The 26,945-nt window shown below is 43.5% G+C and overlaps 1 protein-coding gene across 5 annotated transcripts in view; it reads right to left on the bottom strand.

The window, feature by feature from the left end:
- The window catches only part of FMNL2 (formin like 2), a 276,955-nt gene that overhangs the window by 90,554 nt on the left and 159,456 nt on the right, over nucleotides 1-26,945 (bottom strand). For all 5 annotated transcript variants that reach the window (XM_084797392.1, XM_084797391.1, XM_084797393.1 and 2 more), the window contains exons 2-4: nucleotides 26,219-26,302; nucleotides 6,074-6,154; nucleotides 1,779-1,855 (exon numbers count right to left, since the gene is read on the bottom strand). In XM_084797392.1, the coding sequence (XP_084653518.1) occupies nucleotides 1,779-1,855; nucleotides 6,074-6,154; nucleotides 26,219-26,302 (242 nt within the window). The remainder of the gene's footprint in view (nucleotides 1-1,778; nucleotides 1,856-6,073; nucleotides 6,155-26,218; nucleotides 26,303-26,945) is intronic.

The raw sequence follows: 26,945 nt of genomic DNA, 5'->3' as shown, positions 1-26,945 counted from the left end.
AATGCAGTGTCAGGAACACCCAGCTGCCTTCTATTGCAAAGATACGAAAGATGATGCTCAAGAATTTTAATGAGGAAATAAGTAAAGTGATTCTCTACAGGGAATTTTTGTTATTTTGTTAAATAGTTACATTTCATGAAATGTTATATGTGCTAATATTGATAGCAGTATTTACATTTATATAATAAATGTTTGTGCTGGGAGCAGTGATGCACACCTATAATGCCAGCACTGAGGGAGGCAGAGGCAGGCAGGTCTGTGTGAGTTTGAGGTCAGCCTGGTCTACAAAGTGAGTCTGGGACAGCCAAGGATACACAGAGAAACACTGTCTTGGAAAAAACAAAAAACAAACAAACAAGTTTGCTACTAAATATAACATATTTAAAAACTTTAAATTTGCCAATTTGAGTTTCTAACAGGGTAAATGTTAGTAGACTTAATTCATAAAAGCAACAATAGTTTGCTTAAGTCCAAAGTAATTAGCTAGAATACAGGAGTCCAGAAAGTCAGAGTTTGGGAACTGTTAGTGTGAACACCAGGCTTTAGATGTAGACGAAGCCTGGTTCCAGTCTTCAGTGCTTCTTCCTAGTGTGGAGTGGGGTTCCCTTCAGTCTCCCCATATGCAGAGCAGTGGCTTGAGGGACAGAGCAGTAACACAAGCATTTTTCTGTGGACTAGTGCAATCAACGTGCCTAACAAATGGCAAGATGACTCTGACTTTGATGATGTTCAAAGCAGCACCATGTAAGAATGAACTGATCCCTGAGGCAGCTCACACACACACACACACACACAATTTGTGTACATCTTAGAAAACTGCCGGCCACTCTGTTTCCTCTTTTGACCAGGTCCGACCCATCGAAAGCCTCACCGTCTAGGAGAAAAGGCCTTCCTCACTAAGCAGTTCCTCGGTGCCTTTTTTTTCTACATACAAACCCTAGCCAATTGGCTTCATTCTTCATGCCTGTTCTCTCAAGCACCTACACATGAGGTGAATATCTTTTAGCATGTCTGTGACCTTGCATTCAAACTGGAAAGTAATTTTCCATCATTATAGGCAGTGGTACTAACACGGGATAAAGCCAGCTACAAAGTTCTCCAGCTCACCCTCGCCACCGCAGCAGCTGCCCAGACATCTGATGCATCTTGGCTTCTACCCACTCCTATTGCTTGCCAGTGCATTATGATGGCACTCGGCTCTTTTCAAGGATATTTCAAGTAGTTTCAGGGGTTTGGATGAATCATGATTCAATTTTTTTTCCAATCTTATAACTCTTAACAGTAAGTAAATGGGATTTTTCCTAACTGAAGTCTTATTTCAACATAGCCCAAAAATTAATTTTCTTTCTCAAGAGACTCTACAGAAGAAGTGGAAGGTTAGACAATGTCGCTCCAGTTCCATTCCTTTGTGAATGGGAAGAAATTAAGGAAAGGCAAAGCAGCTGAAGGCTGGGAGAGTTCAAGGGTCTCAGTTTACACCCATCCTTATGTTCCTTGGTTCCCAGAGCACTGTCACACACACACAAAGATGAACGCTTGTCATGAACCGTCCATGTTTACTTGATCCAAGCAATATGGAATTCCTACAAATACCCAAGTCAAGGGCTGCCCATTCTGCCTCTGCTGGTCCTTCCAGTCCGTGATCAGGGACCAGCAAAGACTCTCCTCATAGGAACCTTGGTTTCTCGGTAAATGCAGAAGCTCAATTCTTAGGTACAACTCAGCCACTTCCTAACATAATGTTGGTGCTGACTAACATGGCACAGGGGCATACTTACCCAATGTGGTTGGTTCTTAGGGAAATTTCCAGTTCTCTTAGCACTTGCGTAGATTCTTGAACACGCCTTCTGAATTTCTGTAATTCAACAAAATATGACCTTAGTGCCTAATGCTACTACATGTTCCTTATAATAAGTTTAATGAGATATGAAAATATCTTTTCTTCTAAAGTGTATTTCTCATATTTCCTTTGTTTTATTCAAAAGCACACAAATGCTGGTCGTAAAAAGCAACTTAAAAGAAAGGACAAAGGGAATTACTTACTTCATGTAGTGTACTAAAGCAGACTATTCTCCCTATCCCATATACATAATAATCATCATTATTGATGAACCTCAGACCACCTCCAGTTTCAATGATTTACCGGGGTGACTACAGACTTGAGACACACTCAGACCCATGGCAATGATGTACTGAAGTGAAAGAGTCCATGGTAAACCAATAAAAAGACGTGCATAGATGATGTGAGTGTACAGGAAACCAAACATACGTTCTCAAGAGTATTCTTGCCCAAGGAGCCACTCATGCTAGTGTACCCGAAGCTCAGCAGAGATTTGGGGGCCAGGGTTGTCACACTGGCACATTGCCTCTCTCAGGCAACAATTCCTGACCCAGCAAGGAATCAAATCTTCAGCGTGAACTAGGTTGTTTTCATAAATGATTTAGGCACAGAGAACTTTTATAGAGAAGACAAATGAGCTCTGACGGCCAACTTTGTAATGAGACGCTGCTCAAGAGAGCAGTTTTGAGCAGTCTTGAGTTGACCTAACATGCTCAAAAAAACAAACAACCAGAGTTAGCTCTTCCAACTAGTCCTCACTTGGAAGGTCAGTCATGAAGGTTCACGCCCACAGGCACACACTCGGAATGTAGGTCTTGTCTATCCAGACCCTATCTGTCTTTCTAGAGCTACTCTGTCCTTTCTTCACCAAGGCCTGCTGTGATAGTGAAGGTGTGTGTATGTGTGTGTGTGTGCGCACACACGCTCTCATGTGCACACCCGCACATACACTTGGGGGCACTTTTAAATCTAAGGCTATGCTAGGCGTTGTAACTCTGCAACTGTCTGACCCCAAGATAAATTAACCTGACTTCTGCCCTCTGCTGCACTCTCTGTGGAGCAGCTCAATTTTTTGGTTGGACTCTGGAATACAGAAAAGCCCCAGCATCCACTTTGCTAACACATTAACAGTGAGTGTTACCACTTTGCACCTCCAAGATTCGTCCACAAGATTTTAAAGCTCCTCAAAGAGAAACCTTGAACCTGGAGGACCCAGTGGAAAGCAAGAACCAGAAAGGATCCACCACGGGCTGCCCCCATCTTCTCTCTTTCCTGCCAGATGCAGGCCAGCCAGCTACCACCGGGCAGGGGGGCAGGGCGCAGCTGAGCCTGGGTGAGCCACACAATAGGTTTCTGCTCACAAATGTAGAGTCAGCAAAGGACCAGACTTCACGGTCTGTAACCTCTTTCCATGCCGGTCATGAACACAGCCTTCCCTGAGGCACAGGCTAATAACGCTGGTATAAAACGAGGAGACTGCTTTGCGAAATCCTCGCCTCAGAGATATCTAATTTAGGCTCTTCCTTCCCTACCCTAGGGGGTTTCATTTAAAGCTATTCTAAACAAAATGTGCTTGGGTGTTTTTTAAGGGCAAATTAAGTATTTTGTATTCAATTTGAACAAAAGATTAATGAATGAACTATTCGAAAGACCCTGACCGCAGTTGAAGGAAGCCGGCTCAGCCTAGACAGTCTGGCTAAAATTTAAAGGCCTTGTTTGAACACTCCTCTAACACGGCACCGCAGCTGAGAATTTTAAGCTCATTTTACCCGAAAGCCATGCCTTATTCCAAACAAATCTCCTTTTTTCTGGGGCTTAAGCATTACAATTACGGTGTGCAGAACAGATCCTTTCCTACTGCCGGCTCCTGACAGAATCTTATTACAGCACGGGGTGGGGGTGCTAATCCTACATCCAGGCCATCTCTCCGGAGCTGAATGGCAAACCTTGAACGACAAGGCACAGACTAAACAAGGCCACTCGGGTAGACACACGGGTCAGGACAGAGAAATTGGTGGTCCGTGCGACCACCACTGGGCCCGTTCCTCTTTATTAAGTCATCTGGAAAGGAACGAGTGCTGAACAAGATGAACCCTGCTTGGTTTTCTTTGTCTCCTGAGGGGCTGGGGCTGAGAGCTGAGGCAGCCATTCCTGAAAGTATGAGTACCTCAAGCTTTCTTTCTAGAATGTGGGACTGTTTCTAGAATGAATTGCACGCTACATGAGGGCTGAGTTCATTCAGTCTCTGTATAAATGCCACCACTGCAGCCCTCCTCAGTTCAGTACAAGTGTGCCTAGTGCCGGGGGAGCACTCTGCCATCATCTCAAGTCTGGGGATTTCTAAAGAACCAGTAGAATTGCTTTGTATAGCCTGAGACCCCTTGCAGACACAATAGTATAGACAAAACGCCATTTTGAAAATGGGGTTTGTATTTCGTGTGTTTCACAGGTGTCCATTGTCACAGCACTCCCTAACCTATAAAATTAAGGCTGTTCTATGCCCAGGGCAAGAAATAAATCTGAGACACCCACAGGAGTTAAGCAGTTATTGCATTCTGAAAGGAAGGAGGGTGCATGCAGGCCTTTTGAAATATGATCATCAACTTTCTGAGGAAAAGAAATATTACCAGGGGCATCCACATAAGGTGAGAGAAACCATGGGACATTCAAGGATTGTATGGCATGGAGCCAAAATGTGGATCTCTGCCGGGTGTGGTGGCGCATACCTTTAATCCCAGCACTCCTGGAGTCAGAGGCAGGTAGATCACTGAGTTCGAGGCCAGCCTGGTCTACAAAGTGAGTGCAGGACCGTCAAGGTTACACAGAGAAACCCTGTCTCAAAAAAAAAAGTGGGTCTCCATTTCCTTTTCTTTTAAAAAATTATTTTATGTGTATGAATGTTTTGCCTGCTTGAAGGTATGTACACAACATGCATTCTTGCTTTCCTCGGAGGTAGGAAGAAGGTGCTGACCGCCCTAGAACTGGAGTTAAAGAGGAATAGAGTCACCACATGTGTGCTGGGGACTGAGCCCAGGTCCTCTAAAAGAGCAGCAAGCACTCTAAACCACTGAGCCATCTCTCTAGCCCCAGGACCACAACGTCCAATCATCATTTCTATTGTTTAAAACCCTCTTGTCTGCAATGAACCATATGACAAAGCCTCAAGAAACTTCAGGGGGTGGGGGTGGGGGGAATAGGAGCAACAAGACCTGCCCTTTATTATTATTATTATTGTTGTTGTTGTTGTTGTTGTTGCTGCTGCTGCTGTTGTCGTTGCAGGAAAATTTTTTGGAAGTGGGCATACAGGCAATAAAGAGCTAGAGTGGAAAAATGAAAAGAGGAGAAGTCAGAAGAAGGAGGGCAGAGTGCAGATAGAGAGAGAGAGACGCAACAAAGAAAGGAAAGCGAAGAGTGAGCCAAGATCCCTGGAAACAGCTAAGCAAGAGGCGTGTGCTCTTCTTCTCCTGGGAGCCGCCACTAACACAGCAGAGGGCATTCATGCAGCTTGAGAACCCTTGAAAGCAGGAGCTGTACTGGGCCAAGGGGAAGACAAGTGCTATCTGGTACAAAGTGTCTTTACCCATAAGCCTCAAGGACAGTTCTGCCCTGAGCCATCCCTGGACTGACCCAGCCTCCAGGGCTGTGCCAGGCGACATGCTTAACCGCAAGGCATCAGCTTAAGCCAATTGTGCAGCTGCACAAAGCAGGGCTTGTTTGTAAAAGGAGAGACAGTTAAGAATGAAATCAGCTATTCCCTCCTTACCTTCTTGGGGTCAGGGTCAGGGGCTGGGGCTGGGGCCGGGGCCGGGGCTGGGGCTGGGGCTGGGGAAGCATCAGTATATCCACACAGGATGTCAGTATGCAGCTGGGAGGACAGCCCAGGTGATTTTTTTCAGGGTTCTAGAAGCGCACCAAGTCATGAAAAGACAAGCATTGCATTTGCGAGGCCTGTTTTGCTGGGGACCTAAGGACCACACCGCAGGGCTGGACTCACTGCTCTGAGCAATGGGGACCTAGGCATTAGAGGAGCATGGCTCTTGTGTAGGGAAGTTTTTTTTAAGTACTGAAGACCTTTTCCCCCTTTGTCTCCTCATGCTGATGGCCTCCAAAGCTTGTTTGCCTGGAGATCTGGCAAACACTAATGCAAAGGAAAGAGTTGGTTCCTGATGCAATGCAGGACTCTACTCACTAAAGAGGAAACAGCAGCCAAAAATGGAAACATATCCACCTTACCTTCCTAGTTACAGCTGGATCCAGGTAGCCTTTGAGCTTCTGAATGTACGTATGGGGAGGGTTCTTCACCTGGAATCGTTCCTGTGGGAAACACAAAGTTAAGTAAACAGCAGAAGCGGTATGAAGGAGGACCAGCCATATGAAACACGCTCATGTCATTACTAATGACCAAACACAGGGCCAGTGTGAATGTGGCTTTGCTAATAACCATCACGGATGAGACCTCTCAGCACAAGGGAAAACCAGTGTCTTTTTCATAGCCCAGCTAGTGAGTGATACAGTGGACCTGAATCCATGTGTCCTCCCAACTCCAGAGTGTAGTCTGCTTTCCCAGCAGGCTCTGCAGCTGTCACTCAAAGGACCGTGCCCATTGCTTTTCAGATTTCCTGTCCAGGGACCTTCAGCCTAGTAAGTGTTTTGGGATATCTTCAACGTTTGCAATCTTTCATTTTAGAATATGAATATTCCATAAACAGTCATATTTGCCAGGCCCAGGACAGCCAAGGCTATACAAAGGAACCCTGTCTCAAAACACCAACAAAACAAAACAAACAAAAAACAAACAAAAGCCATATTTGAGTCAAGACTGGGTAAAACTAATTTGTTTCAAAACTGAGTAATGAGTTAGTTGCTGAAAGAGTGGCTGGCATGTGGGAACATGAGTATGTAAACAGGCACCCACGTTATCATTACCAGGTTCCTAAAGCAGCCTCTGCTGAATTGAAAACACACACACACACACACACACACACACACACACACGCACACGCACACGCACACGCGCGCATGAGTGTGCGCTTCAAGATGCTGAAAGCCAAGGTCAAGGACTGAAGGAGAGAAAAAAGTTTCAAAGCCAGGACTACAGGAACTGTTCTGAGCAACTGAATATATGTTGTGTTTTATGTATATGGAAAGTTTAAATACGTCATCTCTCAAAGAAAGGTTCTTACTGTGTTCTTTCCCACTCAACAACCCCCCCCCCAAATATACCTTTTAAACTCTTATTTCTGCTTCTTCTACAGGAGAATTTCCTAGTATCACAGCAGCAGCAACTGACTGGAGCGGTTAAGCAATTGTTTACTTAACAGAAATGTATATTTCTGCCAAGAGTGGTGCTGTATGCCATTAATCCCCAGACTCCAGAAGCAGAGACAGGTGACATCCACCTTAAGAGGCCAACCCTGGCTACATAGGGATGGAGGGAGGGAGGGGGGGGAGGGGGAGAACAAAAAGAAATTTGTATTTCTCCAACACAGAACCACCCCATTCTTCCTAACTCACTCAAATCCTGCTTAGTCACAGACTTAAAAGTGTTAAACAATTACTTTGTTATGTATGTTGAAAATAACATTTTGTACTGATCTAGTGATGACACTATATTGTACTGGTCAAAATGAACAAAGCAACTGATTGAGAGGTACCAGCACCGAATTATACAACTTCAGCACAGTCCCTATACCTAAGACTCAGGGAATATCGGAAGGGGAGGGGGTCAGGAGCATAAGAGCCAGACGACCAGAAGTTTGCTAGGAGACTGTGTTCTTTATATATGACAAGGAAGCCATATCCATGAAATCTCAAAAACATGGCTGCCTAACAAGACCTGAACAATGACAACACCAGCTGGCATGCCAGTGTAAAAGGAGAATATCTCACAGGGCTCTGGCCCTAGATGAAAAGCTTCAGGCAACTAGAGCTGGGCATGGGGGTGCACACCTTTAATCCCACATTCAGGAGGCAGAGGCAGGCAGATCACTGGATCACTGTGAGTTCAAGGCTAGCCTGGGAGAGAGAGAGAGAGAGAGAGAGAGAGAGAGAGAGAGAGAGAGAGAGAGAGAGAGAGAGAGACACCGAGAGAGAGAGAGAGACACCGAGAGAGAGAGACCGAGAGAGACCGAGAGAGAGACAGAGAGAGAGAGAGAGAGAGAGAGAGAGAGAGAGAGAGAGAGAGACCGAGAGAGAGAGACCAAGAGAGAGAGACCGAGAGAGAGAGACCGAGAGAGAGACCAGACAGACAGACAGACAGACAGACAGACAGACAGACAATTAGTCTAAAATAACACAAAAAGGACTCGGCACCTGTGTTTAACTCTTTATTTCTATGTGTATCAATAATTTTTAAAGGGCCATGCACTTGAGAGTGATCAGAGACAGGGGCAAGACTGAAGTGAAAAGTGGGAGGCAGGGAATGATGTAATTATGTTTTAATTAAAAATTTTAAAAATTAAAAGAAAATACCATAGTGTGTATTTAGCATTTTTCTAATGGGGAAGCACCTTATAGTGAAACACTTTCCTAATATTTCCTCTTCATTCAAAAATGGTCAGGTAACTATTATAGCATATAAACTGTGTCTCTCAACAGAGGTAAAGGAGAGATCAGCAGACTGTTGTTAATTATTACACATCCCTTGGGTAGAGATTAGAAAATGTCTCACTGTAAAGGAAATTTTCTTTACTCTAGTCTGGGAACATAATCACCTTTTCATCCAGGGCTAAACTTTATTTCTCAAGGATTAACTTATCTTTAAATGACACTTTATTCCTTAGATGGCTGAGCTCATTCAAGACTGTTTATTGGTAAGTAGTTATATTAAGCATCATATAGATAAGAGAATGGAAAGCGAGCGATTTGGTGACCTTCTTGGCATCATTTTGAATGGCGTGTGTTACGTACATTTGTTATACACATTGAATTGCATAAAAGACTCACATATTACATGAGAGATTCAGGCTCGGGTTTCCAATTCTCTGACCCTTGCTCTTTTTTCTATAGAACATGTGCACACTCACCTATATGGTTAGCTCAGCTGCCTACAATTCTGAGGCAGGAAGATGGTGAATTTAGACCCCCATCTCAACAAACCAAAGTAGAGCAAAAACCTGTCCTATCTTCACTCGTTCTCACTGCATAGAACAGTATTTGATCCAAGACCTGAGTTTCTTCTGAATCTCAGACGTGTCACTTTTCTCATAATTTAAGTGTCAAAACTTTGTTTTGTTTTTGAGACAAGATCTTATAAATCGCCTCTAAGGCCTCCCGCCTTGGCCTCTCCTCACTTGGATTACAGTTATTCCATACCATGCTCAGCTAAAGATGAGTTGGTAAAAGTTTAAAAGCGCCCCACAAGAGACAGTAAACACTCTCTGCACAGGCCATGCCCAGCAGGCTTGCTGCACTGTATCAACAAGTCGGTTTCATGGCCCATGCTACGTCCCTCTTGGGTCTACGCTGCCTGATGCCTTCACAATAACATTTCTCATTCCCTGCCCCACCTCACCGCAAAGGTGTGGTGGCCTAGTCACGGACCTGCTCTGCAGATAAGAGAGAGGACGAAGACTTGACTAGACTCTACTTAATTCCTAGGGATCAAGCTCACTGCCTCCAAACTGGAACAGCAAGGCCATCCCTAAAGGAAGGAGATGATGGGGACACAAGGGGGTGTTAAGTTAATTAGGTGTCATGGGCCTTAGAGCTCACGATGCTGAGGGCTTTGTCTGGGACACTCGGAGAGGCAGCTGAACTGCTTCCTTGGGCCCCACCCTCACCTTCAACACGCACATCTACTCCAGTTGCTCACTGAGGCCCTTCAGGTACAAAGGGTTAGTCAGAATTGCACACTCCACTCATTTGGAAAACTATTTCCAAGCGGTGTATCTTCTCTATCTCTGTGGATGATTACATGGGAAATTAATTGAGATCAATCTGGTGTGACCTGGACTTAGAACATGCGCGTTTCAACCATTTTCTACTCCAAAAACAGTATTTGGATAAACTGATCCTCAATCAGACAAAATTCCACCCAAGTTCATCTTGCATCTTAATATTCTGAGACCTGATCATATTTTAGCAAGACATCCGAGCAAGAGTTTGCCAAGAAATTAATGTCTGCTGAGATACATACTGCCTACTGAGTTTCCTCCTGCCCCAATTCAGCCTGATTTCACGAGTATAGTAGTGGAGCTACACACACTGCTTCAAGAGCCCTAGTGAATTAGACGCCAGCACTATGCTATTTTAATGTTATCTCTCTACTGATTCCACAATAATTCACACTAGTGAAAACTCAGGAAGACCTCTCATTTTGTTACATAAGCTTTCTACACAAATGTTCTATTCCTCAAAGTTGGAATTATTTAGGGTAAGGTATCACTTCCAAAGGCTAAGCAAACAAACAGTAGTCTCTACTAAGCCACACAGTAATTTTACTACTTAGTATTTTACTACGTAAAATTTCCATTAGTGAGTTCTAATCTACAAGTTAGTTCTTTTTTTGTTTGTTTTGTTTTGTTTTTCGAGACAGGGTTTCTCTGTGTAGCCTTGGCTGTCCTGGACCCCCTTTGTGAGCCAGGCTGGCCTTGAACTCACATCAATCCGCCTGCCTCTGCCTCCCAAAGTGCTGGGATTAAAGTGGTGTGCCACCAGGCCCGGCTACAGGTTAGTTCTAATCCAATCTGCTTCGTGCTAAGTGACAGTGAGGCAGTGGAAGGAACACTGGATGTCACTCTCTCAAATGGGAAATTCTGATATTAGTAAACACAGAAAAGATGAGAAGAAAATATTGCAATAGTGCATGTAGACAGACATCATTTACTGCAGGAAAGGCCAAGTGTGAACCAGCTAGAAGTGGGTGGGCACAAGTTTCCTTAGCCAAAAGGACTGTGGTAAACTGAAATATACTAGTCCTCAGAGCTAACTACTTAGCTAATAAAAAATAATTTACACAAGTACATCTAGACTCCCAAGGAACAAACAGTACCAAAGTCCCCCAAAGGAGAACCATCCATACATCCATTTTTTAATTAAAAATAAAACATTATAAATTTCAGAAGTTGGTATATGACACAACCTTTAAAGGGATACTTATGAGAATGGGGGATCACGATGAAACAGGAGAGGACAATGGAGAAAAATGAGGTGCAACCATTAAACCCTTACCTACTTTACCTAACAGGTATCAAAGAAGCCAGGGCCATAGGACAGTGGTTTTCAACCTTTGGGTCATGACCCTTTGGGAACTGCATATCCTACATATCAGATATTTATGTTATGATTCATAATAGCAGCAAAATTACAGTTATGAAGTAGCAATGGGATAGTTTTACGGCTGGGAGGAGGGAGTTACCACAACATAAGGGACTGTAAAGGGCAGAAGCATCAGGAAGGCTGAGATCTACTGCCACACAGGAGAGGCCGATCTAGCTGTAGAGCTGTTTAGAAGCATCCCTCTAGCGGGAGTTAGATTTTTAAAAATCATTCTGCAAAGCAATCCCCTGCCTCAGAACATTTTAAACCTTGCTATCCTACCTACATTACCCATTTCAAGGTATTCACACGAATATCAATTTTCAGTGCTCATTTTATTCCTTCACATAATAGAAGGCGCTATTATTTTAAAACTCAAGGAGAAATAAACTCAGCCCTTCAGTTTCCAGGGTGTTAAACCTCATCTCTGGGACACAGCACACAGAGTTATGATGCAAAGCAGAATACGATAAGAGCCATATGTGATCTTCCTCAGTTCAAAGAGAGGTGAGGCACTTTCCAACTGTGCTGATCAAAGGGATGTCCCTGGAGGAGGACGGGGTTTGGACTGAAGGTTGAAAGAGAGGCAGCACAGAGCTATGCCAAGTGTGTGTGCAAGGCAGGAGACAAAAAGTGTTCCAGATGAGGAAGTCTGGGAACAAAGGCAGAGGTGCACGGGGAGTAATTTGGGGGTGGGGGAGGAAGGCAGGGTCCCAGGACCTCAGCGCAGGAAAAGCCACAGCACAAAGACTCTCAGTTTGACACTGGAACAGACAAGAGAGGATGCCGGATCCTAAGCTAACGAAGAGTGGAGAGTTAACCGAGCTTTAACTAACAGAAAGACATATGGATGAAACCGCACAACTCTCCTTTTCCCTTTGCTGACATTAAAAGCTGTCCATTTCTGCATAAAACTAGAACTGAAAAACCAGCATGCCAGATTCCTTCCACGGCCATGGTCTCTTGGAGCGCTCTGAAGCATTCTTTAGCTCAATATGAAATCACTTTCCTAGTCAGGGGAGGGGGGCACTCAAGTGTTCCATTACAGCTGTCAGACTGAAAACAGCTTTGATGAGGCTTTTCCAAATAAGCCCCATTATTTAGACTAGCAGAAGTTTCTTCTAGTTCAATCTAGTTCAGCACGGCTTTCTTGATCAAAACACTCCATAACTCATCTTCTAATATGTTGGGTTAATTAGCCTTGCTCAATCCTACTCGTCACTCGTCGTTTTTCCTCAGTGTAAGGGTTCCCACTGAAGTTTTTGATCTTCTGATAGAAGAGGCCACCCCGAAAGGGTTGCCCGATGGTTTCAGGTGGTCCAGTGCGCAAAGCCGACCACCGCACTGCCTGGAACACAGCAGTGCTCACCATAAATGCCTGTTACTGTGACTGAGGACTCAGGAACTAGAAACACCAGTAAAATGTCAAATTGGCACCAGAATAAGCTCTCAGTTAACCTCCAAATGCCTTGCTCTCCTTTTTATAACAGCCAAAGATTTCGTTTCAGATTGATTAGTCCTTGAAACATAAACAACCAAAGCCTTTTACCCTAATGCAAGCAGAGGTGGTACTTACTAAACTACAAATTCTCTTCACCTAAGCCACCAAGTACCTAGGAATCTGCATTGTTCTTGATCTTAAATTCCTCATCTCCTGGACAGCAAGGCTTATTAAGCACAGCTTTACACTTTAGCTGCTACTCAGCAGTTACAGAATCCCGCTTTACTTCATCTAAAAAGTAAACGGACCTGTGCTTTGCCAAGTGAAGATATGGGAAAGATGTTAAAGTGCAGCCAGTCTATCACCGTGGTCTACGCAGTCGGGGACATTTTACAAAATGGCCAGGGACTAGTATGAGGGTGGGGAGCCAACAGCAGGGCATGCGCCTAGTGTGACAGGCCCGGAAGTGGATATTCAGTACTGTTTGTTTTAAAGCCTTGCTTCTTCATCTGAAAAATGGAGCTATAAAAATCTCCCATCCCATTTATTACACCGCGCAAGAACTTTCCTTCAGGATGCCTTCAGTGAGAACAGAGACTAGAGATCATTAAGAGTCCTCCAGGGGTGATCATGCGTCACAAAACAAAACATGTGATATCAGAAGAAGTGAATAACAGAGCAAAAAGTGTATGGAAGGGGAAGAGAGGAAAAGGAAGAGAAGGGGGCAGGAAGGAAAGGAACATCTAGGCCAGAGAAGTGAGCCTCTAGGCATGTGTGTCTCTGATAGCCTTTCCAGAGAGCTGTGGTCTAATGAAAGGGCTTATAATAGCGAGCTGGTCACTGAGGGAACACACTAGGTGCCTAGACCCCCAGCTACACTCCCTGTCTTCCTCTGCTTCTGCCCATCACAGTGTGCACTGCTCTAAACTGTCATGCTGTCCCCATCGCTATGACAGACACCTCTGACAAACATGAACCTAGAGAAGCACTTTATTCCCTTTCAATTGTTGACGGAAGGTATTTTTGACACAGCCACACATAAGTCTCCTCCCCTCCCCCGCCCTCATCCAAGCAGCCTTAAGCCTGTGTTGTCCATTTTCAGGACACAAGATGAAGCAAACAGGAGCCTCACTCTTTGCTTATATCGTCAAGATCAGTCATTAAACCAAGCACTCAGAAGGTACTTAAGAAGCAAGGTAAGTGGGGGTTGAACGTAGGCCCTACTAAATGGCTCACTACAGAGGACAGTGCTGGACAGGCAGACCTCCATCTGTGACCAGTGTCCATCCTATACAATATTAAACAGACTCTGAAAGTTATCCTTTAAGGAGAGCATCGTCAACTGCTGGGTGGTGATGTCACCATGAAGGAACAAGCGATAGCTTCCAGGGTAAATACCTGAAGGACCTACACCTTACTACCCTGAATGGAGCTGGTTTGACTTGATTATCTGAAGCTAAGCAGGCGCAGATCTGGATTTCACTTACAGGACAGAAACTCCTGCATCGCCACGGTATGCTGGTAACTGACAGTTGCTACACCCTTTGGTCGTGCCCGCACCAAGCATTCACCATGGTAGTAGATAAGATAGTCTCTACCCTTCATACCACAGCCCTCTTAGGAAAAACGCCACACTGAGCCACGCCTCTAATCAAGTTTCTCTCTGTCCAACTGCGTCTCCAAGATCTGCAGAATCATTAGAAATAAAATCAAGTGGGTGCTGCAGAGATGGCTCAGAGGTTTAAAGAGCACTGGATGGTCTTCCAGAGACAGAATAGGGTTTAAATAAATAAATAATAAATCTTAATATTTTTAAAGTTTTATTTATTTATTATGTATACAGTGTTCTGCCTGCATGTATGACTGCACACCAGAAGAGGGCACCAGATGTCATCATAGGTGGTTGTGAGCCACCATGTGGTTGCTGGGAATCGAACTCAGGACCTTTGGAAGAGCAGACAGTGCTCTTAACCTCTGAGCTATCTCTCCAGCCCAATAAATAAATCTTTAAGAAAAAAGAAAAGAAAGAAAGAAAATCAGGTAACCTTGCACTCTTCTATGTAAGCAACATCACTTTGTCTTACTGCTGCAGCAAAGATTCTTCCTGGCCTGGTGGCAGAGGCAGCCAGACCTCTGTTGAGTTCAAGGCCAGCCTGGTCTACAGATCACAGGACAGCTAAGTCTACAGAGAAACCCATCTCAAAAAAGAAAACAAAAAACAAAACAAACAAACAAACAAACCAAAAAGAAAAAGAAAGAGAGCAAGTTCTTCCTGAATGCCAGATGACAGAGAACACAGAGATGGGAGCTCTGCCTCATGTTCAGACTCCATGAAGTTGCGTTTCTCTGAAAGATGGTGCACACAACATCTAGCATGTCACTCTCCACAGTGCCAGTACAATAACTGAATCAATTTGTTATGCAGAAGCCTAATTACAAGGTGTTCTAAGGTCCCTTGCTGCCAATTTTAGCAAAATACTGAAGAAAAACGAATCAAAACACCTCAACTACGTGCAAGGCATTCAGAAGCCATTTGATTTTTTTTTCTTTTGTTAAAGATGAGAAAAAACAGGTTTCCACTACAAAGATTTTGAGTTACATATCCAAGTGTTAAGACAATATAAAGTAGTATTTATACACCTCTGAGATTCTAACATACCTACAATTTTCCAAAATATACTGTGTGTCTGACGCTCAGTTCAGAGGTACGGTGGTTGCCTAGCATATGTGATGAGGTGCTGAGCTCCGTGCCACCATCACAGACAGAAATAAGTTGTACAATAAAAGGAAATTTAGATTGAAAAGTCAATTCAAGTCAAACATACAATACTTCAACTGTTACCTTCTCCATATCCTGTAACAGTGTCCCCAGGATTACAAAATATGCCTTTATATTAATATATATTTCATGCCACATGACTCAAGCAATAAACCAGTTTTATTTGCCTTTTCTTTTTCTTTCTTTTCTCTCTCTTTTTTTTTTCTTTTTAAGATGGGGTGAGCTCTGGCCTCAAATTCACTGTGTAGACAATCTCCTAAGTGCCTTTTTAAGAGAAAAAAAAACCCTACAATTCTATTCATATTATCAGTTACCAGGCAGGAAGACAATACTGTGTTCTTTGGGGCAAAAGGAAGCCCAAGGCTTTGAGTGGGACAGCATCTGGCGGCATCTCTAGCCATGGATGTCAAGAAGTGCTCCTGACAAATTATTTGTGTCAGAGGACAAGCTCAGAAAGTATTAATAAGCTGAGCCCATCCCTGAGGAGGCTTAGGCAAAATCCTGCTGTGAGTTCAAAGCCACAAAGAAAGTTAGAGAAAGATGGAGGGAAGAGAAGGGAGAAAGAAGGAAAGGAGGGAGAGAGAGAGGAAGAGAGGAAAGGGAGGACTAGGAGCGATATATTCCTCTCTTTAGGTCATTTCTTTTTCCTCGCTCCTCACTCTAGCCTATGAAAAAGGTCAGCACCATTTCCTCCTCTACAAAAGCTGTGTGGCAAAGAAATACTGTACAAAGGAAAGACACAAACTCAATTCTAAGTTCATATACAATTTTCCTGGACTCCAGCAATATTAAAACCCAAAAGCTCAAAACCCAGGGAGCTGGCATCTGCTCCTTTGCATAGCTTTTCCAGGGATTTAGAAGGGAGCAGTGGCAGGCTTGGAAGGAGTCCCTATGGACAGGGAGCTGTCTCTGCAAAGGAAACTGAAAAGAAACCTGCCTTCCTGGCAACAGCGGCTCAGTGAGACCCTTCGCCGAGATGGGAAGACCTTGAGAAAAAAAAATGGGCTCTTCAGAGGCTCAAACAAAATATAACCCAAGTTTCAGAAAACAAGAAGGGTTAAGAAAGAAAGAAAAAAAAAAGCCAGTTCCTTCCTGGCACACTGCTGGAAAGGAGTGTTAATGAACTGATAACAGTACCCATTTTAGGTCCCCAGTCCAGTGAATTCCAAAAAAAAAGTCTCTGTCTGGGGAAACTCATCCACACCCGCTGCACCTCGCTCAAGTTTTCTGACAGCTATCCTCCCTCTTGCTGAATTAGTAACCTTTAAAATTGTTTAAAGTTTGGTGGGTTTTACACACACACACACACACACACACACACACACACACACACACACACACACAAACTGATAAGTTCATTTATGTTGCTCCTATGTACATGTGTTTAGGGATAACCATTTGGGAAAAGAGAAACTATTTTTATGAGGGAGCTCATCCCTGTAGAAGACTGCATCTCCCTTTCTCAGGAGCCATGGATTGCCTGGAGCCCTGCATCTAGGGGTAGGGCCTTGTGAGACTTCTCCCTGACACACTGACACGTCCACTGGTGGTCTTACTGTGTTGGTCTTGTCTAGGCAATCACAGTTTTGAGATTTCATGGCTGTAGCTTCCCTGAAGTATGAAGAAGACACTATCTCACAGCAGAAGTCCTACAAGTTTCCCACTGAACCACCTACATGATGTATTATTGGCACACCAATTAAGAACGGGCACACCAGTCCTTTGTCTTCTGCGTTTTGACCAGTTGTGAAGTTCTGTATTGTTTGCTGTCTGCTCCAAAACCAAACTTCTTTGACGAGGGGTAAAGGTTACACTTATCTGTGGCATAGGGACTAAGTCTTTAAACTACAGTTAGAAATCAGACATTTAGGAAAGCGATAGCAGTCGATTCCCTTCTAGAGTCCATGATCCCAATAGCAACAGTTAATTCCTGGGGTTTACAGTTCTAGACGTGAACTCCCTCTTATGGAACAGCCGTTGGTTGTCCCCCAACACTGTGGCAGTGGGTGCAGTACCCAGCCATGCTGCTTACTGGCGTGGCTTGTAGGTCTGCACCCTTGACTGCTCTTCTCCCATGGCAGTTTCCATAACACCTTCAGATAGTATGAGAGTGGGTTCTCAGGGAAGAGCCTTCCAGATCAGTTCCAGCTTGATTCTTCTGAGTCCTGTACCCAACGTCTGCAGTCTCTTCCGCACCATGACCCTACCTCCAAGTTATAGAACACAACCAGGGGCTATGGCCATAGCCTATATTTGACAGGAGTTTAGGGGGTCTCTTGGGCTCCCCATACATGATACTGAAGATTTTGTTACATAAATAAATATAAAATGATTCTCTAGACCCTTTTCAATTATCCCTAGTGTTATTTCTCTCTCTTCTCTCCTCCTTTGCCCTCCCTTCCCCCTCCACAACTGAAGCCCTCTCTCGCCGCCCCCCCCCCCATTTTTGCCACCCTTCCTTCATAGCGCCTACGTCCTGCTATCACCCCCTCTAGAGTTCGTTTCCCCACTCATGGTCTTTTTCATTATCCTGACTGTGGTTACTCCATGTTGTACACTCACATCTACAGAGTCAGAGCTAGGATCCACAGTAAGAGAAGAGAGCACATGCAGTGTTTGTCTTTCTGGGTTGGGTTACTTCACTCAGCTGAATATTTTACAGTTCTATCCATTTACCTGCCAATTTCATGATTTTATTTTTCTTTACAGCTGAATAGGATCCAGTTGCGTACTATGTAGCACATCTTCATTATCTAATCATTTGCTAAAAGACATTTAGGTGTTTCTAATCCTAGTTACTGTGAATAGAGTGTCAGTGAACATAATTAAGCAAGTATCTGTGGAGAAGGATGTCAAATCGTATGCCGTATGGGGCATAGACCAAGGAGTGGTACAGCTGAGTCATATGGTGGATCTACTTTTAGTTTTTGGAGAATTATCCACAGTGGTTGCAATCCCCGCCACAGTGATTGGGTGTTTCCTTTTCCTCACCACCTCCCTAGCAATTACTGCCAGCTGTTTTCTTGATCTCGGCCATTCTGACTGGTGTAAGATAAAAATCTCAGAGTAGTTTTAAATGGCATTTTCCCTGGTTGCTGAGGATGCGGAACACTATTTTAGATTTGTCCTAGCCAGTTTTATTTTTCCTTTTGACAATTCTCTGTTCAAATCTGTAGCCCCCCCCTTTTTTTTTTAACTTTAGTCATTTGTTTTCTTTCTTTCCTTAAGTCCTTTGTATATCCTGGACATTAATCCTCTGTCATATGTGTAGTTGGCAAAGATTCTGTCCCATTCTGTGGGCTTCCTCTTCACTTGATTGTTTCCTTAGTTGTACAGATGGTTTTCATTTTGTGAGGTCCCATCTGCCAGCAGCTGGCTTTAGCTCCTGAGCAAATGGAGTCCTATCCAGAAGGTCCTTTCACACTGCTACACCTTTGAGCATCCCATCCATGATTCCTAGCAGTTCCGGTGGCTCAGGCTTCACGGCAATGCCGCTGATCCATTTCAAACTGATTTTTGTGCAGGTAGAAGATATGGGTCTAATTTCATGCTCCCACAGGTGGGCATGCAGTTTTCCAATCATCACTTGTTGAAGATGCCATCTTCTCTCCAGTGTGTATTTTTGGCATCTTTGCCAAATATCAGACGGCAAGATGTTATTTTGAAAAGTGGCAACACAGAGAAAAAAAGAAGTCAGTAACTATACACAAACGAGAATGAAGACCCAATTGCAAGTGCTAGTTGCTAACCATCCTGGCTGGCTTTTCTTTTGTCAACTTGGCACAAAATAGGGTCATCTGGGAAAAAGAATCTCAAGAGCGGAATTGCCTCCCATCACACTACAAATAGGCAATTCTGTGGGAGCATTTCCATGCTGGATGATTGATGAGAGGTGGCTAAGCCTACTATGGAAGTGCCACCCTTGGACAGGAGGCCCTGGGCTTTATAAGAAAACAGGCTGAGGAGCTGGAGAGATAGCTCAGTGATTAAGAACATTGGCTGCTCTTCCAGAGGACCTGAGTTCAATTCCCAGCACCCACATATCTGTAAGTCAAGTTCTGGTGGATCTAACCCCCTCACACAAACATACATGCAAGCCAAACACCAAATGAACATTAGATAGATGGGATGGATAGATAGATAGATAGATAGATAGATAGATAGATAGAAAGAAAGAAAGAAAGAAGACAGATGGATGATAGGTAGGTAGATGACTGACAGACAGACAGACAGACAGATGGAAAGATAGACAGAAGCAAGCTGAGCAAGCCATGGGAAGCAAGCCAGCACACAGCATTCCTCCATTGTCTCTATTTCATTTTCTGCCTTGAGTTTCTGCCCTGACTTCCCTTCATGACGCACTGTGATTGGGACACTTGAGTGAGCCAAACGAACCCTTCCCTACCTGTTGAGAGCCAGACCAAGCCAAGACCTTTTGAGAGGCCCTAATGATGGGACAACAGAAACTTAGTTCTCTGTCCTTACTTAGCAGCAGACTTCCGGTGCTGAGGTCAGGGCCTCAAAGCAGCTAAGCTTTCAATTGAAGAGAAGTTGGCTTTTCTTCCTGAGGAGACTGGAGTTATCAGTCCCAAAGCCACTCGCTGCATCCTCGGGCTGCTCTTGAGATTCCCTGGGTTCCCTTTCACAACCTTGCTTTATTAGCCACCTGCCAACTTTGTCCTGCTGTATAATAGTTTCTGCCAACTCTGTCCTGGAAATAGAACATAGGATGCTGTGCTTGACATAAGGCGTAGCTTGCACAAGGCTTCCCAATGCCAGCTTTCTGTCTCCTTTTTTCTTCTCATTCCCCGGCTACTGCCCCTTTACGATCCTGTCCTGAAGAACCCCCTACTGGTCTAGGTCACCCACACAAGATTTTGGTTAGAATGTTTTGTCACAGCAACAAAAAGCAAAGACCCTAGTTTAATGTAGAAGGGAATTAGGCAACCATCAGTTTGTAACACTCAGTTCAATTGATCCAATCAAAGATTATCAGTTGGTCTTAAATTTACTTGCACGAAACTAATATATAACTGGTTATATCAAACTGTCCAAGGTAACAGGACAAAACGCCTTTCCAACACAAGGGAAAACACAGCTAGACAACAGAGCAATCAGACCACCACCGGATGAACTGAGTAACCTCGCTGACTCACAAAGCAAATAGATAATTCTCTATCTCCTATGACATTCTCCACAAAAACACTCCATGCACATAAGTGCATCCATTAAATCGATCCCTCATAAAGAGCAACCTCAAGACCTAAGCTACTGTGAGGTGAGGAAGCAATCAGGAAAGCAGAAAAGGTAAGAACTCCCTATGAAAGGGCCTCCCAGCATCTTCACTGTGTGACCACCAGGACTAAACACCTGTCTTAGGCGCAAAGACATGTTATACACACCCAGACACAATGTGCCACTGATCCTGTGCATGTAGGAAATGGAAAACACACCTGAAAGAAACTGGAAAATATGAATGATTGGAAATATCATGAAGCTATTTATTTAAGTAATGATGGTTTTATTTAAAAACAAGAAGAATCTTTTTTACTTTAAAAAAAACATGAAAACAAAATATCAAAGGAACATAATTCTGATTAATTCATAGGTTAAAAAAGTACTGATTAAATATAAGAAAGACTAAAATAAAAGACAAAATTAATATTGGCAGACATTTTTACCCCCCCCCCAAAAAAAAGAACGGTAAGTGAAAAATTAATGGTATTTCAACACATTATTACAAAAAGTATAGTAAAACTGTGAACAATTTAACATCAAACAATATCACAGTTAAGATGTCAGGGGGGCAAAGTATAGAAGGTCAGCTGCAGATGGCTGTTTCTCTCCCAACAGCTGGGTAAGTGGGGCTAAATGTGGATTCAAAGCCTGTAATTTGAGGATAGTGTTAAATGCTCCTCAAATCTGAAGTCTGGGAGCAGAAGGAGAACATGGGACCACACAAGCATGAGGAGAAGATGGAAGGACTCTTTCATGAGGAGGGGATTGAACCATTCTCGCATGGGGAAGAGATGGAACCACTCTTGCAAGAGGAGAAGATGGAACCATTTTTGCAGGAGGAGAAGGAACCATCATCCCTGCAGGAGGAGGAGATGGAACCACTCTTCTAGGTGGTCTTCAGGCTCCTCCCCACTAACTCTGCTCCACTCCTGGCTTGGATGACAATGCAGCAGGTTATAATGCACTGCCCCAGCCCCTCATCACTGCTTACCTATTTCCATTAATATTCTGAGAAGCCCCAGTTACCTAGAAGTTGACATTCCACAGAAAAGAACGTGATCGGCAAACAGCAGCATTTGTTTCCTTGCCAAAGAGCTCCAAGAGGCTCATAAAACACAAACACTGAAATCAGGGCGCAGTAGTTCACTGAGTGCAGGTGCCTGCTGCAGAAGCATGGAGACGTGAGTTCAACCCTCAGACCCCATACAATGCTGGAAGAAGAAAAACTACTCCACACAGTTGTCCTCTGACCTCCACTTATATCACAGCACACAGCACTCACAGACAGTCATAGCAATAATATTTGTTTTGTTTTGTTTTTGTTTTTTCAAGACAGGGTTTCTCTATGTAGCCTTGGCTGCCCTAGACACGCTTTGTAGACCAGGCTGGCCTCGAACTCACAGCGATCCACCTGCCTCTGCCTCCCAAGTGCTGGGATAAGATTTCTTTAAAAGAATGAAAATAAAGCCAGGCGGTGGTGGCGCACACCTTTAATCCCAGCACTCGGGAGGCAGAGACAAGCAGATCCCTGTGAGTTCGAGGCCAGCCTGGTCTACAGTGCTAGTCCAGGACAGCCAGGGATACACAGAGAAACACTGCCTCGAAAAACAAACAAACAAACAAACAATAAATAAATAAATAAATAAATAAGAAAATAAAATGAGCAAGGTGGTGGTTCATGCCTATAATCTTAGTACCCTGGGAGGCTAATGCAGGAGGTTGCCACAAGCAACAGGTCAGACTGCACTACAGAGTGTTGAGTTCTCAGCCAATTTGGGACAGAGTAAGATCCTATCTCAAAACAAAAAAAAAAAAAAAAAAAAAATGAAAGGAAGAGTAGAAGCAAGGAACAAGATGGAGAGAGTAAGGGATGAATCAGAAAAGTTTAAAACTTTAGTTAGTTAGTTAGTTAGTTAGTTAGATAGTTAGTTAGTTGCTTTATAGACCAGGCTGGCCTAGAACTCAATGACCTACTCATTTCTGTCTCCAAGTGCTGGGATTAAAAGGTATGTACCACCACACCTGACTAAAACTTTTTTAAAATTAGACTTGTATTTGTTCTTTAATTCTTTAGATTATCTTCCTAAGGCGAATTAGCTTAACTACTGCCTGTAGCTGTTTGTGGGAAGTTGGGGGAGGGGCACTGTACATCCACATGTGTGCACACAGAAGCCTGGGAACAACCTTGAGTGTCATTTTTCAGGACTCACCCACCTTGTTTCGTGAGATAGTCTTTCTCACTGGCCTGGAGGTGAACAAATCAGCTAAGCTGGCCACCTGTCTCCTTTTTGCCAGCACTGGTATTGGTTACAAGCATTCACCACTGGGTCTGGCTCCCCACCCCCAATAGAGGCTAGACTCAAGTCCTCATGACTGTGCTTAACTGACTCTGCAGCCCAAGTAGGTTAACTTTTGATTCAAGTTAATCCAAAGGATACTTTGCCTTTTTTTTTTTTTTTTTTTTTTTGCGGGGGTAGAGGGGGTGGGGTGGGGGTGGGGAGTTCATAACAGGGTTTCTCTTGGAGTCCTGGCTGTCCTGGACTCTTTTTGTAAGGCAGGCTGGCCTGGAACACACAGAGATTCGCCTGCCTCTGCCTCCTGAGTGCAGGGATTAAAGGCGTGCATATTATACCATAAGCAAACAAAATAATTTTTGGGGGGTGGTTGGCTTTTCATTTAGTTTTGGTGGTACTAGGAATCAGTCCCACAGGTAGGTATATGCTACTCAAGACTCTCGGCTCACCCAGCAGCTGTCACAGAGTGTGGTGGCGCAGGGTTGTAATCTAATCTCCCTGAAGTGCATAGTACTGGACGCTGAGCGGAAGGAGGGATGATTTCCTGTTGCCTTTACATTCACCGTTCTTGCTAAGTCCACCATACAGTTCTGTACCAATGAAGACAAACTGCCATCTCAGTCCCTCCACGTGTCCCTTCCCCCAGGTACAATGCAAAGCAATACCCAGCTTTTAAAAGGCAAACTGAGTCCATTCCAGAAAAACAAAAACAAAAACAAAAACTCACAGAAAATAACCAACCACACTACAAACAGCCCAGAGACCAAGGGGAAAGCATTCAGCTCATCTTAGGCATGGCACCTCTAGCAACCTCTGGACCATAACAGAAATGTGTGGACTTGGCACCATCAGCACTAGTCATCTCAAATGGCCTGAATTTTTTCTTTCTTTCTTTCTTTCTTTCTTTCTTTCTTTCTTTCTTTCTTTCTTTCTTTCTTCCTTTCTCTTTCTTTCTTTTTAAAGATTTACTTGCTTATTATTTATACAGTATTCTTCACGCATGTGTGCCTGCACACCAGAAAAGGGCACCAGATCTCATTATAGATGGCTGTGAGCCACCATGTGGTTGCTAGGAATTGAATTCATGGGCTTTGGAAGAACAGACAGTGCTCTTAACCTCTGAGCCATCTCTCCAATTCTGGCCTGAATTTTCTAATGACTGCCAACTTATCATCTGCAGAGGGACAGTTACAAACCAAGCTCCTTGTCCACCCAGAATGTGCTATGTCTATCCCTACACCTGAGGAATCACAGCACAAAACTGACTAGCAGGGTTGGAGACAATGACTGCTATGTGTGACAGGAAAGCGCTACACGTGAAGTCTTCACAGCACGGTTATCTAAGCAAGACCTGCATACCACCACCACCAGCTGCCATAGCAGTTAGACGGGGAAAATCTCACAGTGGCCCTAGCACTAGAAGAAGACACACAGTAACTAATGATTACTGTGAGGGGGAGAATTGGTTTTCTCTGGGGATGAGTAAGTCTTGCTAGGTTAGCCAAACCAAAGCATGAAACAGTAAATAGACTCAGCAGGAAGCATAGATAGATTGTGTGTGTGTGTGAACTTAGTTATTTTTCTGTTGCTGCGATCTGTGCTAAGATACCATGACCAATGCAATCTATAGAAGAGTTTATTTGGGGCTTACATTTTTAGAGGGTTAGAGTCCTGGGTGGTGCAATGGGAGTAGCAGGCAGCTAGAGAAGAAGCTGGGAGCTCACATCTCAACCCACAACCAAGAACCACAGAGTGTACTGGGGATGACTGGAGGATTCTGAAGCCTCAGAACCCACCCATGTGACACACCTTCTCCAATAAAACCACGCCTTCTAATCCTTCCCAAACAGTTCCACCAACTGGGGATCAAATACTCAAACATATCCACCGGTAGGGGTCATTTTTAAACCACCAAATTATATAAGAGTAATTAAAGGAAATGAGGTCATGAATTTGAGAGAGACGTGGCAGGAGTTGCAGGGGGTAAAAGGAAATGATGTAATTACAGTACCCAGAGGAAATTCTCAAAAAAAACTTAATTAACAAAATTATATTAAAAGTATTTAGTACTATTAAATTGCATACTTTAAAATGGCTAAAATGATTAGCAATAATTTTAGGAAGAAAGAAATTTTCATCTTGCTCTTAGAATTGAACAAAATAAGAAAGAAAAAAGAAAAAAAATTGGTATCACCACCTTTCTGCCCATCCAGAGGCCATGAATTTGAAAGAGAACAAGGAGAGGAGGGAATATTGGAGGATTTGGAGTGAGGGAAGAAAAAGGGGAAATAATGACATATGTATAACCTCAAATATATAAATAACCTCTTTTTTCCTTTAAAAAGTATGTTTATGTATAATTTATGTATATACTAAAATTAATTCATATATACTATATATTATACTATAATTCATATTACATAATTTATATAGTAATTCAGCTACCTTTGCCTCTTTGTTATCTATGTTTTCCCTACCTTGGACCACTGGAATTAAATCCTAGGCTTCATGCATGCTAATTAAGCACTTTGCCCCCAAACTATATTCCTATTTATAAAGTAACACTTCCATTTGTACAGACATCGTCACCGGCAAATGTATGAACACACAGAAGTGCCATGCTGGTGTGTGTGTGTGTGTGTGTGTGTGTGTGTGTGTGTGCGTGTGCGTGCGTATGTGTGCGCGCACGCGTGCATGCCCTTTCTGTCTGTGTGCCTATCTTGTCAAAAAGGGGGCAGAGAATGGAGGTGAGGGTGGGATCAAACAAATATACTTTATTTGTTGTTAAAAACAGAACACGGAAAATAGAAGAGATATTTCTAGGTTTTATGCAAAACAGGGGGCAAACTTTTTTTTTTTTAATGAGTAGCTCACACACTGGCTTTCCTATGGGCAGGGCCTCAAGGCAATGCCTATGACACAGCAGAGTGAAATATGAAGATAAAAATGAAAGACAACGAAAGCTTTTAGTTCTCATTATGAATTTGACATAAAGAGTTAACAACAAACTAGCAACAGCTAGGCACCAGTAAAATGGGTAGTTAGGGGTTTTCCATGTTTCTTCATAACAAACTTGCCTTCTCACATGAATATATGGATACAAGAAGGCCACTTAAGCTACGGGACCTGTTCTCTTCAGCAGCCCGGGCTGCTATGGAAGGCAAACAGAACAGGCATTTCGTATTGAGTTGTTCATTTAACCAGCTTTTCCAGAAAACCAAAACCTCTTCCTCTGTAGATAAGAAACCCAGAAGCCAAAGTCCAGAACAGAAAATCGCATGCATCTCCCCAAAAAGCACAGCTCAGATAGGAGCAGCGTAATGCTTCCCCTATCATGGCTTTCTCCACAAAAAATGGCTGCTGCTTACCTGATCGCAGATCAGCTCCCACTTTTTCTCGTTGTCATACTGCCTCAGCAACCTGGCTTTGTCAGGAGGTAGGTTCATAGCATTCTGTGAAAACAAAAAATAAAAGGATCTGTTATATACCACAGACCTCAAAGGTAGGGAGAAAATCGCTACGGGCCTTCGATGACAGCATTGCGATGCCTAGCATATGATTCAACCTGCAGATGTCATTCTCTCGTCCCTTTGGTTCATTTATATATCAGTGGACCATTTGTTTCCACGCTTTAGAATAATCAGACATGCACCTCAGCAGAAGTAGCGCTGTCCGTTCATTTCACGGCAGCCTCCCTTCGTAATCAATAAAGAGGTCAGAAGTGGCTTCTCGGAACGTGCAGTTCCACAAAGACACCAAAAGAAGACTCAACGGTCAGAATCGTTGAAAGAAAACGTTAAGTTTGCACCAGATGACAGGTAGAAATGCTTTCTACATAAGCCTAGTAACACCCTGAGTTCAACCCCAGACCCAACATAAAACACCAATGCACATAAAATAAAGGTAAATATTTCTTTTTAAAGTGAGGCAAAAACAAAATAAAAGGCAGATAAGTAAATAATGATAACTGCCTTCTGTGCTGCCTGGGAAAACATGGCATTCCTCTTGGACTTGCTAATATAGCCAATCAATTTAACTGTGCTTGAGTATGAAGTTGAGCTTGCAGTGAGTAATGGACACCAAGGTCAACATTTA

This window comes from Acomys minous (genome assembly GCF_964271855.1).
Source record: "Acomys minous genome assembly, chromosome: 10".
NCBI lineage: Eukaryota > Metazoa > Chordata > Mammalia > Rodentia > Muridae > Acomys > Acomys minous.
The sequence above is the reverse complement of the archived record's forward strand: the minus strand, read 5'-3'. Positions and strand labels throughout refer to the sequence as shown.